At 42.9% G+C, this 15,514-nt stretch overlaps 1 protein-coding gene across 1 annotated transcript in view; it reads right to left on the bottom strand.

The window, feature by feature from the left end:
• Positions 1-1,332: 1,332 nt before the first annotated feature.
• PLGRKT (plasminogen receptor with a C-terminal lysine) overlaps positions 1,333-15,514 on the bottom strand; it is a 102,116-nt gene continuing 87,934 nt past the window's right edge. Inside the window, exons 4-5 of the mRNA XM_075339742.1 lie at positions 10,244-10,353; positions 1,333-1,660 (exon numbers count right to left, since the gene is read on the bottom strand). Coding sequence (XP_075195857.1) covers positions 1,539-1,660; positions 10,244-10,353 — 232 coding nt within the window. The 3' untranslated portion in view covers positions 1,333-1,538. The remainder of the gene's footprint in view (positions 1,661-10,243; positions 10,354-15,514) is intronic.

Here is a 15,514-nt window from a genome sequence, read left to right as displayed (position 1 = left end):
GACCCCACCGACATCGCAGCTGCGATGTCGAAGTGTGCAAAATACCCCTAAGAATAATACTGCTGCACAAATAGCTCTGGCACTGGGGTCAAAACACAGGTAGATTAAAATAGTTAAGCACCACAGGAAAAGTGCCAAGGTAACATATATACTTCAACCAAGGGGAGCACTCACTGTGACCATATGTAACCTATAGTTATATCCAATGAAAATCGAAGGTTAGAAGCAGGGAGACTCCGTCTTGGGGCTGGTTACAGATAAGCCACCATACTCAGTGGCGCCGTCACCCATCCTGCTCCTGCTTGATGTGTGTCCGGCGTCTTGCTGTGTTTGGGACGCCAACAGGCAAGGTATCCAGCTGCAGCATCGCACCTAGGAGACCGGGGGACCGCTCTGCTGTGCTGGGATAGACCCTGACAGTACTCCGCACCAAGGAATGGTCTCCGAGGTTGGTGCAACATAAAGTAGACCTACTAAATTCTGAGCACTCAGTAACTGGAGTAACCGGAGTTTACTCAGACTCCGTTCCGCAGTTACATTTTTTCAAGCAAAATATCTGTAACCAGCCTCAAGACGGAGTCTCCCTGCTTCTAACCTCCGGTTTTCATTGGATATAACTATAGGTTACGTATGGTCACAGTGAGTGCCCCCCTTGGTTGAAATATATATGTTACCTTGCCACTTTTTCTGTGGTGCTTAACTGTTCTAATTTACCTGTGTTTTGACCCCAATGGCAGGGCTATTTGTGCAGCAGTATTATTCTTAGACTATTTCCTTTATTTGACACTTTTGCAGGAGTGATTGAAACTGCTTGTAGCAGTCTTGTGCTCTCCATGTATTGTTCATTAAGGGCGCAAATACTCACTTTTTATCCAGGAATAGAACAGACATTTATAGGACTTTTCATAACTTTCCCAAATTCTAATGAAAAAGTATACATCACATACTGCATTGAACCGCTGTACCCAATTTATTATATATTTTAGGAGTCGGTCCATTTTATCCCCACTGCAACTCCGACTTCGCCAAAATAGACACTGGCTTTGAATCCACGACTCCGACTCCACAGCCCTGCTTTGAGCAGTGCAGAGGTTTCTCTGTTGAAAGCAGTGCTATGGTTGGCTTCAATGGGCAACATGGCCAGCTTTACTGTTGTATGGTTTTGCTTAGTTGCCAACTGTCCTAAATTAGCAGGAATTGTCTTTTTAAAGAGGAAGGGTTCATGTAAACGTAGATCAAAGTGGGCACTTCCAGGTGGGACTTTAGTGTACCTATTTTGCCAAAAGCATTTTGTGACACTAAAATAAAAATAAAATAAATTGACACAGGGCATTTACAAGGATGTTATTAAGTTTTTATTGGAAATTATCTAAATAAAATATTTTTACTGTTTTTCATTTCATTTTAAGTCTGCGGCTGTGGTACAGTATTACAGAATCTAGCACCGATGTGGGTAGAAATTAGTCACTGCAGACTTGGACGGAATATTATTAATGAATTACAATTCTCCTTTGGTGTGTTAATACTGGAGGCTCATTCTACTTTTCTACAAAGAACTTTCTTTGGGCTTTTCGTGCCTTTTCAATCAGCTCAAATGTGGGTAAACCTTGAGGTATGTCTAGTAAATTATGCTCTTTTTCAAGAATATCTTCAGCAGTACCTAAACAGAAGAGAAATACATAATTACTACAGGGATCATTGACTATATAACATAATAGCACAGATAGCACGTTAAACTTTACATAAAGAAAAAGTGTCACAACAGTTTGAAGAAAATAGATTGCAAGTAGTGAAGGGTAGTCACAGTTAGACCCCCGCATTACACCATTCCCTCCTTAGGAAACACACAGCTAACCATTAAACCTTAGTCACCCCCCTTAGGGACAGTTGGACACACCAGTGGGCGTGGCCAGGCGGTTGGTGCACACCCACCTAGGGGTTTAGACTGCCCGGGGTGGGAAAAGCAGCAAACCAGTCCTGATCAGTTCAGAGTCTGGTAGTGGAGGTCAGGCCTGTGTGTCAGGACTGAAGTAAACTGACAGGTGCCAGGGTAGGAATCCTGGTGCCACTGGCTAGGAGGCAGATGGTGGTCTCCGTCAACAGGAGACGGGAAGACGGCTCGGTGGAACAGAGGTGGACCGGGACAGGGTTGGAGCCCGCCGGTACCGACACGGCGAACCGACCCGGAAACCGTAGCACAAAGGGGGGTATTCGGACCCTGAAGCCAGAAGCCATAACCTACTGGAACTGGTCAATTAACCGATTGAGGCCAGGACTAGAGGTCCTGTCCCACCCAAAGTCCCTCATAGAAGACAACAGCCCACCAATTAGGGATAAGAGGTCACCGCCAAGGCCCATAGATCCCACGGGCCAGCGTCTGCGGGCACGGCTTCTTAGGCCACATCCAGCCGGGAGCGGACTCCTACGTTTCATACAAGGAAGTCTTTCTACTAAAACAGTGCAGAAAAAGGATAGAGACCACCAGCCGGGTGGGGATCCCGAACTCAACCGGCTGCGGCACCGGCCACCACCACCTTGGTTTACCAGAGACTTGTGGGTTTTCCTAACTGTGAGTACACCAGTACCCCCTGCGGTCGCCATCCCCTGCACGCACCAACCGGGTCCCGGGGCCACCATCCCTGCCCATGGAGGGCTTAACAACTCGCAGCACAACATCTCCCCCGGGTGCCCCGTTACAGCAGCGGTGGTGTCCTACCTCACCACACACCGTGGGTGGCGTCACAAACTCAATACGGTCCAGTCCGTACACCTACGTCCCCCATTTTATTCGGCGTGTCCGCGAGACCCCCGGGTCCGGAGACCCTCAAGCCACCACCCCTGAAGGTCTGGATCCGAGGAGCGGCGGCTGCTGGCACGGGCACTGCACAGATCCAGACTGTGAAAGTCTGGATCCCTGCGGTTTCAAATGTGCTTCTCACGGAATTCCGGCTAATAACCTGGGTCATATAAAAAAATGTTGCTTTTGTCTCCATTTTACGAGACCCACAACGTTCTCATTATTTGGGATTCGAGACTCAGTGATGACTAATTTCTTGCACCCTGAGCTGACATTTTTACTGATCCCATTTTGGGGTTGATACGATATTTTGATCACCAGCAATTGCAATGCTGCGGCAGCCAAAAAAATAATTCTGGAGTTATTAATTCTTTTTCCATTAAGCTGTTTACCGATTGGATTAATTTATCGAACAGTACTGAACACAGCAATACCAAATATGTGTTTGTTTTTTTCATTTTCAAATGGAGCAAAAGGGGTCTTGAAGCTGGCATTGGCCGATCACTTATGGTATACAGAACAGTGCAAAAACACTGCTCTGTATAGCGCAAATCAGGACCTCCTATCAATAGTGGCTTGCAGCTGAAGGTCGCAAAAAGATCGTCATGACAACCCATCAGTGCCCTGCAATGACATTGCTCCCTGCCAGTGAGTGTTAAATCCCGCTGTCAGAGATTGACAGCAGGATTTAACTGGTTAACAGCTGCGAGCGGTTGGCCAATCTAGCCCTGGCTGTTGGAGGCACATGTGCGGGGAAAGATGTGTCATAAAGTGGTTAATACAGCAAAGGTTTTGCTATTAGAAACTACAACTACAAAAACAAGATATGATATAACTAGGGATTCTTTTAAATTATTAATCAAACCGTTTAACACCTTCATGGTTGAGCAATTTTAGGGGAGAAAGAAGGTGATCCAGCTCAGCTGTGGCAAGGTCCGGAATGCAAGGATAACACTCTGGAAGTGCAGGGATCCAATAGAAGAAAAAAATAATCCAGCTTCCGGAATAATATAAAATCTTGTGTATATAATATATATATATAAAATATAAAACCTGCGTTCTTTGTCAAGCCTGACAAAGGCTTGACAAAGAACGCAGGTAGCATTCGAAACGCGTAGCCGCACATGGGCTCCCTATTTTGTCCCTTGTAATGACAAGTATTTTTTACATCCTTTAAAATAAAGCTTGCACAAGATTTTATATTATTCCGGAAGCTGGATTATTTTTTTTCTTCTATTGACCAATTTAATTTTGAGCTTTTGTTTTTGCTCTCCTTTCAAGAGCCTTAATACTTTTATTTTTACATAGACATATCTATATGAAGGTTTGCTATTTTAAGGACATGTTTAAGTTTTCACACCACAATATAATGTAATGAAAGAAAAGGAAAAAACAAATCCAAGTGGGATACAGTAGTAAAAAAGAAAAATTAAAACTATAGTATTGAATAAACAAGTTGCCTTTTAGTACTTTATCCAATGCTACAATGAAAACAGGTGTTCCTATTTTGAAGAAATCCCCTTAATAAACCTGAACATACATAATGCAGAGGCTTTGTCTGTAAAAATTTACATCACAATTTCCATTGCATCTTTTCTCATTGCGTTGTACATATTGAAATAATTATGTGTCTATTATAGGGATTATTTCTTGTTGCACAAAAATCTGTTGCCATAATATATCCACTAGAACAGTAATTAGCATTAACCTATGTTAAACATACAGGGATAACCGCAATCAATAGCGGACAGAACACATTAGCTACATGACTTTATTTTCACAAGCAGCAAGATGATAGTTGTACAAATTAACTAGCAATACTAAAATGTATACAGTACAAACAATTGACCTGCATCTGTAATGATTTAAAGCTGTGGGGTAGGTGGTTACCACTCTTCATACAGAATTAACAGTAAATAGATTTTGGTTAGGCTATGTCCATGTGTCCAGAATTTGAGGCGAATTTGCAGTGCAGATACCTTACTCCCAGTCAGCAGGAATTTATAGTACAATACAAGTGAATGGATTTGAAACCTCATCCACATGTATGGGAACAATATACAGTAAAATTAGTGCATGCAGAGCATTTTCAAATCTGCAGCATTCTCAATTTACTCTATGCAATGCTTTGTAATACACCAAAGGGGGGGGGGGGGAGAGGGAAGGGGGAAGAAAAACCGAACAAAGATCAATAATAATAATAATAACCTTTATTGAGTATAAAAATACAATAAAAAAATCTCATAAGATACCAGCCATTTACTTGAATGAAATAAGGCATCACACCATAAGTTAAATTTATTCACAGGGCAAAATGTATGGAATCATGAATATAATTTTCATAAAACTGTGCTGCATGAAAAGATACTTATGGCACATATATTGTTATCCCAAGGTTATACATATATATAGAATAAGGTGCTTGTCAATGTAAAAAATAGGTATTACACAGAATATAGTATATGTGATCAAAGGAAAACCATTATGTAGCTATGGAGGAAAAAAGGGGGAGGGGTTGATATAAAGTGTCATGTGCAACAAAGGGTTAAATAACCATACGTAAAAAAAAGTCTAGTCTATATATATAATTACCTTATTTTGTCTGTCTGTCTTGCTCCAAAATGACGTTATTACAGTGACAACGGTGGCATTGGCCGCTCGGCTCGGCACGCATTGGCCGCTCGGCCCCGCCCCCTGCACACATTGGCCGCTCAGCCCCGCCCCCGGCACACAGCCGCTCGGCCCCGCTCCCGGCACAAGTTGGCCGCTCGGCCCCGCCCCCGGCATACGCCCGCTCGGCCCTGCCCCAGGCACACGGCCGCTCAGCCCCGCCTTCCGCACACATTGGGCACCTATACCCCTCCCCCCAATGACAACTCCACCTATTAGACACTTCCCCTCCAGGACTACTCCACCTATTAGAAACCTCCCCCCAGGACTACTCCACCTATTAATGATAGAAAGAAAGGCGTGCACACTAATAGGGGGATGAGGTGCTAGTGATGGGGAAGGTCCCACACACAAGTACATATATAGTTACACTGCACACTCAAATGTCAATAAATGATGATTTTATTCAGAATCAAAAGAGCCAAGCAAAGGAATAGAACTTCTTTGGGGTAAACAAGTAATCTCTGACGTTTCGGCCTATGGCCTTATTCACAGAGTTAACTGTGGCTATAGGTTTGGGTGGAACAATTAGACAATAGGGTCCTGTATGCCAATGGCATGTAGTCAGAGCCTATGTGGATGCTGGCACTCTCGTGCCTTAGCTGTGTGTGAAGGCCCATTTCAGTGTGCAGTGTAACTATATATGTACTCCACCTATTAGACACCTCCCCCCAGGACTACTCCACCTAATGGACACCTCCCCCCAGGAATACTCCTCCTATTGGACACCTCCCCCCAGGACTACTCCTCCTATTGGACACCTCCCCCCCAGAACTACTCCTCCTATTAGACTCCTCTCCCCCCAGAACTACTCCTCTTATTAGACCCCTCTCCCCCCAGGACTACTCCTCCTATTATACTCCTCTCCCCCCAGGACGACTACTCCTATTATCTTCCTCACCCCCCAGGACTACTCCTTCTATTATACTCCTCTCTCCCCAGGACTACTACTCCTATAATACTCCTCACCCCCTAAGACTACTCCTCCCATTATACTCCTCACCCCCCAGGACTACTCCTCCTATTATACTTCTCTCTCCCCAGGACTACTACTCCTATTATACTCCTCTCTCCCCAGGACTACTACTCCTATTATACTCCTCACCCCCCAGGACTACTCCTCCTATTATACTTCTCTCTCCCCAGGACTACTACTCCTATTATACTCCTCTCTCCCCAGGACTACTACTCCTATTATACTCCTCTCCCCCCAGGACTACTCCTCCTATTATACTTCTCTCTCCAGGACTACTACTCCTATTATACTCCTCTCTCCCCAGGACTACTACTCTTATTAGACTCCTCTCCGCCCAGGACTACTCCTATTATACTCCTCTCCCCCCAGGACTACTCCTCCTATTAGACTCCTCACCCCCCATGACTACTCCTCTTATTATACTTCTCTCTCCCCAGGACTACTACTCCTATTATACTCCTCTCTCCCCAGGACTACTCCTCCTATTAGACTCCTCTCCTCCCAGGACTATTCTTCCTATTAGACTCCTCCTATTATAGTCCTCCTATCATACTCCTCTCTGAGGGGATGGAGCACGATGGAGGGTGCGCAGCATGGGGGGATGAAGCACGATGGGGGGTGCGCAGCATGGGGGGATGAAGCACGATGGGGGGTGCGCAGCATGGGGGGATGAAGCACGATGGGGGTGCACACCTCCCCCCAAAACACACACACACCGCCACACACGCACTGCACAACACACCACACACACACTGGGAACCACAAACATCGCCCTACACAGACACCCACACACACAGACAACAACGCGGCACACACAAATATACGCACACACCGCGCAACACACACACACACACTGCACAAAACATACCTCCCCCAAAACACACACACACGCACCCCACACCCACACAAACCGCGCAACACACACAGCGCCACACACACACAATGCTGCAGACACACAGCGCTCCACAAACAATGCAAAAAAAAACAAACAGCGCAACACACAAACAACACCGCTCTCACACACCCCCACACCCAGACAACACCCAGAACATTTACAGCGCCCTACACAAACACTTGGCAACTACACACAACAATATCTATATATATAACAAAAATCATACATTAACTACACAATAAATTCTAGAATACCTGATGCGTTCGAATCGGGCCACCTTCTAGTCATGTATAAATGCACACAAACACCTAATCATGTACCCGTTATCAGTACTAACGCCATCCAGGTGCTGGCGCTTTAGGTGTAAACAGTCAGAAAATACATTTTACCTGATTATTGCAGAGGCACCAGGCACTGGACTATGGGTTGTGACGCCTTCCCCTGACGCTCGCGTTTCGGCGCTTCCTTCTTCGAAGGAGGAAGGAAGAAGGAAACGCCAAAACGCGAGCGTCAGGGGAAGGCATATACAAATATAACACATTTTCCATCACATGAATACACTAAATGGTCACTCTCTGCTTTTTTTTTTACTTTGGTATATATAGTGTCTTGAAAAATTGTTCATACCGAGTGACCTTTTCTGCATTTTTTCACCTTACACCCACAAATTGAAATAGATTTTATTGGGATTTTATGTGATATACCAACACTAAGTATCAAGTATTGGTGAAGTGAATATAAAATAATACTTGATTTTCTAAATATTTTAAAAATAGAAATCTGAAAATTGTGATGTGAATTGCATTCGCCCCCCCTTCCCTAAGTTAATACTTTGTAGGACCACTTTTCTCTGCAATTACTGCTGCAAGTCTTTTGGGGCATGTATCTACTAGATTTGAACATCTAGAGGCTGAAATTTTTGCTCATTATTCTTTGCAAAATGTCTCTAACTCTAGTGAGATTGGATGGAGAACATCTGTAAACAGCAATTTTCACATCTTGCCACAAATTCTCAATGGGATTTAGTTTTGGACTGTGACTGGGCCATTCACACACATGAATTTGTTCTCATCTAAACCATCCCATTGTAGCTTTGGCAGTATGTTTAGGGTTAATGTCCTCATGAAAGGTGAACCACAGTCTCATGTATTTTGCAGTGTCTAACAGGTTTTCCTTCAGGATTTATTTATTTGTATTTATTTTACTCACTTATATAGTGCTATGAATTCCACTGCGCTTTACAGACAAGATCATCACTGTCCCCACTGGGGCTCACAATCTAAATTTCCTATCAGTATGTCTTTGGAGTGTGGGAGTAAACCGGAGACCCCAGAGGAAACCCACGCAAACACGGGCAGAACATACTAAGGCTATGTGCGCACGTTGCGTACTGGCCCTGCAGAAATTTCTGCAGCGATTTTAACAGCACACGTGCGCTTCAAATCACTGCAGAAAGAGTCCGTAGTGAACAAAAAGCCGATTCTATGCGCTCTGAGTGCAGCCCCTCCCATAGACAAAGCAGGAGCTGCAGGCAGAGCGCAGGAAAGAAGTGACATGTCACTTCTTAGAATGCGCGCTTCAGGCAGCTGCCGAAGCGCTGCGCTCTAAGACGCCACGTGCGTCTGGGGACGCAGAACGCATGAAGTTACGCTGCAGTGCAGATCGCAGCGTAACTGCATGCAAATACGCAACGTGCGCACATAGCCTAACTCCTTGCAGATGTTGCCCTTGATGTTGCCCTGTAATTAGTGCCATCCATCTTCCCATCAATTCTGCCCATCTTCACTGTTGAAGAAAAGCATCCCCACAGCATGATGCTGCCACCACCAAGTTTGACCAAGGTGTATTCAGGCTGACGTGCAGTGTTACTTTTACCCACACATAGCATTTTGCATTTAGCCCAAAAAGTTTAACCTTGATCTCATCTGACCAGAGCACCTTCTTCCAAATGCTTGCTGTGTGTCCCCTACATGGCTTTTTGCAAACTGTAAGCAGGACTTCTTATGAATTGCTTTCAAACATGGCTTTTTTCTTACCACTCTTTCAAAAAGGAAAGATCTGTGGAGTATATAACTAACAGTTGTCCTGTGGACAGATTCTCCTACCTGAGCTGTGGATCTCTGCAGCTCCTCCAAAGTGACCAGGGGCTTCTCGGCCGCTTCTCTAATTAGTACTCTCTTTCCTTGGGATGTTAATGTAGGTAGATGGCCATCTCTTGGTAGGCTTGCAGTTATATCATACTCCTTCCATTTACAGATGATGGATTGAACAGTGCTTCATGAGATGTTCGGAGTTTGGGCTTTTTTTTTTTATAACCTAAACCTGCTGTACTCAACAACTTTATCCCTGATCAGTCTGGAGTGTTCCTAGGTTTTCTTGATACCGTTTGATCTCTGTTTTCAAACAAACCTTTGAGGCCTGCAAAGAACAGCTGTAGATATACTGAAAATAAATTACACACAGGTGGATTCAATGTATTAATTAGGCAATTGTTAACCCAGGATTTTATTTAGGGGGTGTCAGACTACAGGGAGATGATTACAAATGCACATGCCAATTTTTAGATTCATATTTTTAAAATATTTAGAAAAACTATGAATCATTTCCATTACCCTTAACAACTACTTTCTTTGTGTTGGTGTATTACATAAATCCCAATTAAATACATTTACGTTTGTGAGTGTAACGTGAACGTGTTGAAAAAGTTCACAGGGTGCTTTTTCAAGGAACTGTACATCCTGAAATGAGTGTTTCTCAGACTTTTATAGTTGGTAAACCTAAAAAATGCTTTCTCTGTTTGTAAGAAGCTTGGAGTTGCAGGTTTGTGTGGCATGAATAAGACTTTAGGATCAAGAGTCAAAGTATTTTTAGAAAAATAGTATATTAGGTAATCATATACACATACCTTTCATCCTATGAATTAGGGTCCCATAGCCCATATCATACTGGTATGCGAAAACAAATCCCAGAGGTATAACAGGAATAAATAAAGCTGGCTTCTTTCTTTTTATTGCCCTGCACAAACGTCAAAGTGTCTGAGATTAAAAGTACAGTATAGACTATGACACAGATTTAAATGATGCCTCTTAATAAACAAATGGACTATAGGTTTTTTTTAAGAAATATGTATTATGTTCAGTAAAATCATAATTAAACAGATTAGGAATAGCTATCCAGGTGTAAGTTTTAATTTCCTAATACTCAGCTGCAAAGGTATAGGTAGGAGTTTGGTTGAGGGGACAAAACTTGTGAGTGGGCCCTTAACCAAGTAACCACGTTTAAAATTATGGTAACGCACTCTAAGGGCTCATGCAGGCGACCATATTTTCAGTCCGCGTGTGATCCGACACAACATCAGATCGCACTCGGACCAATGTTATTCAATGAAGCAGTACACACGTCTGGACCGGGTGGGTCCAAGGAAAAAAATAAATTGCAACATGCATGATTTGCCACCATAAATTGGATTGAACTCAGCCATTCAACTCTATGAGTCCGTGAAAAAAATCGGACATCCGAGTGTGGTCCCATTTTCATAGAATGACAGAATAGAGAAGATGGAGATTTTCTTTTGAATTCTTGCCCACATCTGACAAAAAAACGGATTCCACTCTGATCAAAGTCTTATCAGCATAATCAGACCATTTTTATCGGATGGAGAGAATACGGTCATGTGAACCTACCCTAATAGTGAGTATAGTAAACCCTCAGCAGATCATCGCACTGAAAAAAAAAAGTCTATACAAAGGCCAATTCCGATATTACCACCATATAGTGATCGTATATTGGTAGATACCAGTGCTGCAGAACATATAAGAGATTACAGTACAGTTACAGTCAGGGCCAGAAATATTTGGACAGTGACACAAGTTTTGTTATTTTAGCTGTTTACAAAAACATGTTCAGAAATACAATTATATATATAATATGGGCTGAAAGTGCACACTCCCAGCTGCAATATGAGAGTTTTCACATCCAAATTGGAGAAAGGGTTTAGGAATCATAGCTCTGTAATGCATAGCCTCCTCTTTTTCAAGGGACCAAAAGTAATTGGACAAGAGACTCTAAGGGCTGCAATTAACTCTGAAGGCGTCTCCCTCGTTAACCTGTAATCAATGAAGTAGTTAAAAGGTCTGGGGTTGATTACAGGTGTGTGGTTTTGCATTTGGAAGCTGTTGCTGTGACCAGACAACATGCGGTCTAAGGAACTCTCAATTGAGGTGAAGCAGAACATCCTGAGGCTGAAAAAAAAAGAAAAAATCCATCAGAGAGATAGCAGACATGCTTGGAGTAGCAAAATCAACAGTCGGGTACATTCTGAGAAAAAAGGAATTGACTGGTGAGCTTGGGAACTCAAAAAGGCCTGGGCGTCCACGGATGACAACAGTGGTGGATGATCGCCGCATACTTTCTTTGGTGAAGAAGAACCCGTTCACAACATCAACTGAAGTCCAGAACACTCTCAGTGAAGTAGGTGTATCTGTCTCTAAGTCAACAGTAAAGAGAAGACTCCATGAAAGTAAATACAAAGGGTTCACATCTAGATGCAAACCATTCATCAATTCCAAAAATAGACAGGCCAGAGTTATATTTGCTGAAAAACACCTCATGAAGCCTCAGTTCTGGAAAAGTATTCTATGGACAGATGAGACAAAGATCAACCTGTACCAGAATGATGGGAAGAAAAAAGTTTGGAGAAGAAAGGGAACGGCACATGATCCAAGGTACACCACATCCTCTGTAAAACATGGTGGAGGCAACGTGATGGCATGGGCATGCATGGCTTTCAATGGCACTGGGTCACTTGTGTTTATTGTTGACATAACAGCAGACAAGAGTAGCCGGATGAATTCTGAAGTGTACCGGGATATACTTTCAGCCCAGATTCAGCCAAATGCCGCAAAGTTGATCGGACGGCGCTTCATAGTACAGATGGACAATGACCCCAAGCATACAGCCAAAGCTACCCAGGAGTTCATGAGTGCAAAAAAGTGGAACATTCTGCAATGGCCAAGTCAATCACCAGATCTTAACCCAATTGAGCATGCATTTCACTTGCTCAAATCCAGACTTAAGATGGAAAGACCCACAAACAAGCAAGACCTGAAGGCTGCGGCTGTAAAGGCCTGGCAAAGCATTAAGAAGGAGGAAACCCAGCGTTTGGTGATGTCCATGGGTTCCAGACTTAAGGCAGTGATTGCCTCCAAAGGATTCGCAACAAAATATTGAAAATAAAAATATTTTGTTTGGGTTTGGTTTATTTGTCCAATTACTTTTGACCTCCTAAAATGTGGAGTGTTTGTAAAGAAATGTGTACAATTCCTACAATTTCTATCAGATATTTTTGTTCAAAGCTTCAAATTAAACGTTACAATCTGCACTTGAATTCTGTTGTAGAGGTTTCATTTCAAATCCAATGTGGTGGCATGCAGAGCCAACTCGCGAACATTGTGTCACTGTCCAAATATTTCTGGACCTAACTGTATATACTGTGACTTACAGGTGACGTTCTTTCTGATGCAGGCATTCACTTTTCCCGTCTTTTCCAGACCGACATGACAACTTTTTCTAGCCATGACTCATCTTCAGAGTTTACAACAAAGACACATTTGACATCTCACATTTTCAGCACCATCCCCATCTTTTCCCAACTTGCACATCCTGCTGTCACCCCAATGCTGAGTCACTGCTGTCGTATGTGTCCCTAATACTACAACTATTGTTTGATATAACAGTGCTCCTCATACTACCCCACATAATAATGTTCACCACTCTACCCCTAACATAGTAATGCCTCCTTAGTGCCCTCTACAAGGTAAAAACATTTTTCAAAAATGCAAAATACCCCAATAAATTATTTTATTGTTTAATAGAATAAAATCAGATAAAAAAAACACCCACTTGTAAAGACTTGGTATCGGGAAGTAATAGGATGAGTCACTTTTGTAATGAGGGAACTAATAGTTAGGGGAATAATTAGGGTGGAATTTATTAATATCTTCATATCCCCCTCTCCCTATATTGTGTATTAAGGCATGTTGAGACTTTTGTGCACATCCCGGTACCAAGTCTTTACAAGTGGGTGTTTTTTTTATCTGATTTTATTCTATTAAACAATAAAATAATTTATTGGGGTATTTTGCATTTTTTTAAATTTTGATGACCCCTATGGATATCTATAATATTATATGTGTCTAAAGGTAAAAAAAACATCTAGAATATATTAATGCCCTGTGCAACTGAACTAGGAAACAGTGCCCACATTTTGCCACTTAGAAAGTAATAATCTCCTGTGTACCCCTTTGACAGTCACAATACTCTGACTGCCCTTATTACCATAAGTTCCCACTTATCATTTAATAATTTCCAGAGTTTACTACTGTACAGACTCCCTATACACAGTGTAATGCTCATACTGCACCCCTATACACAGTATGGTGGTCCCAAAGCTCCATATACTCAATATAACATCACCCCAGCTCTATATACACAGTATGTTTGTCGCACAGCTCCCCTCTAGACAACCACAGCACCCTATACACAGTATGATGAGCCAATAGCTCCCCTAAATACAGTATGATGTCCCGTCAGATCTCAATACACAGTATGATGGTACCACAGATCCTAATACACAGTATGATACTCCCCTATACACCTTTTAATGCCCTTCAACTGTATGATGTTCCCACAGAAGCCCCCACACTGTATGATGGCACTTTAGTACCCCATACTGCATCACGGCCTCCTTAGTAGCACCAGAGCTGTATCATGGTCAAACCCCACTGGGTTTGATGGCCCTCTTAGTAGCTGCCGCTATGCTATATATGAGAGGCCCATTAATAGCCCTCACTATGTATGTGGGCCCATTAGTAGCCCCCACTATATACGAGTGCCCTTATTAGTAGCCACCACTATTTATGCAGAACCTTTAGTAGTTCCCACTATTTATGCAGGCCCCCTTAGTAGCTCCAACTATTTGAGGGGCCCCTTAGCAGCCCAACATATAATGGTCATCACACAATATTGAAATAAAAAAAACCCCAAACATTATATAATCATCTCAACCTGTCGAGTCCAGTGGCAGGTCCCGGGCAGACCAACACGGTGACGTCACATGACACCACAGAGCTTAACTGTGCACGGCGATACAGTTAAAGGGGTAATCTCCAACATCATATATGTAGAAGGTGCAATAATAATATTAGAAAATACCTACAATTAGATATATATTTTGTTCTCCTTATTAGATATGTCAGTTACCTTATGTACAGGGAATTGCATTAGCTTAGGTATCCCCATGGTTACGACCACTAGCCACTAAGTAACTGTCACTATATGAGTGGTAGAGGTACTGCATATAGTATTCAGGAAGGTGAAGCTAGGTGAAATGCTCTTCAGGGTGGAGGGCTCGTCTACCTGGCATACTGGCACATGGCACGGCAGTTGAGACGTTTCACCTTCCTGAATACTATATGTAGTACCTCTAGGATTTTCAGCCATCAGCTGACACTCTTTCACACTTCAGTGATTCTGGTACCTATTTTATACGTACCAGAATCAAAGACATATGCAGACCCATTAAAATTAATGGGTCTGCTCACACATCAGTGATTTTTCACTGACTGTGTCTCCATGCAACATACACACGTGTCCGTGTGCTCCGCATGGAGACATGTCCGTTTTTTTCTGGCATTACTGATGTCCCACGGACCACACTATGGTGTGATCCCTGAAACACGTACCAGAAAAAAAACGGACATTGAAAATTAAAAGCATTTTATACTCACCTTCTCCAGCAACGCTGTCTCTACTGGCTGCTGCTTTGAAGCCGGCTAATTACTGTCATGCATATTCAGTTATGCATGACACCATGACCCAGAAGTAGCTGCAGCGGGGGGGAAACACAGCAAAGCCGAAAAGTTTAGCACCACAGACAGCATGTGCGGGGACAGGTGAGTTTATCGCCATAAGATATCACGGATGACGGATCACGTATATCACATGGACAACCCATGTGTGCCGTGACTCACGCCACACAAAGGGACATTTGCGTTTTTAACACGTCAGAAAAACGTCTGTTTTTCACTGACGTGTGAAACAGGCCTTATAGTAGCTCTCATGTCAGCATATGAATAATAATAATAATAATAATAATCTTTATTTCTATAGCGCCAAC

Source organism: Anomaloglossus baeobatrachus, chromosome 1, assembly GCF_048569485.1.
Source record: "Anomaloglossus baeobatrachus isolate aAnoBae1 chromosome 1, aAnoBae1.hap1, whole genome shotgun sequence".
Lineage (NCBI taxonomy): Eukaryota > Metazoa > Chordata > Amphibia > Anura > Aromobatidae > Anomaloglossus > Anomaloglossus baeobatrachus.
The sequence above is the reverse complement of the archived record's forward strand: the minus strand, read 5'-3'. Positions and strand labels throughout refer to the sequence as shown.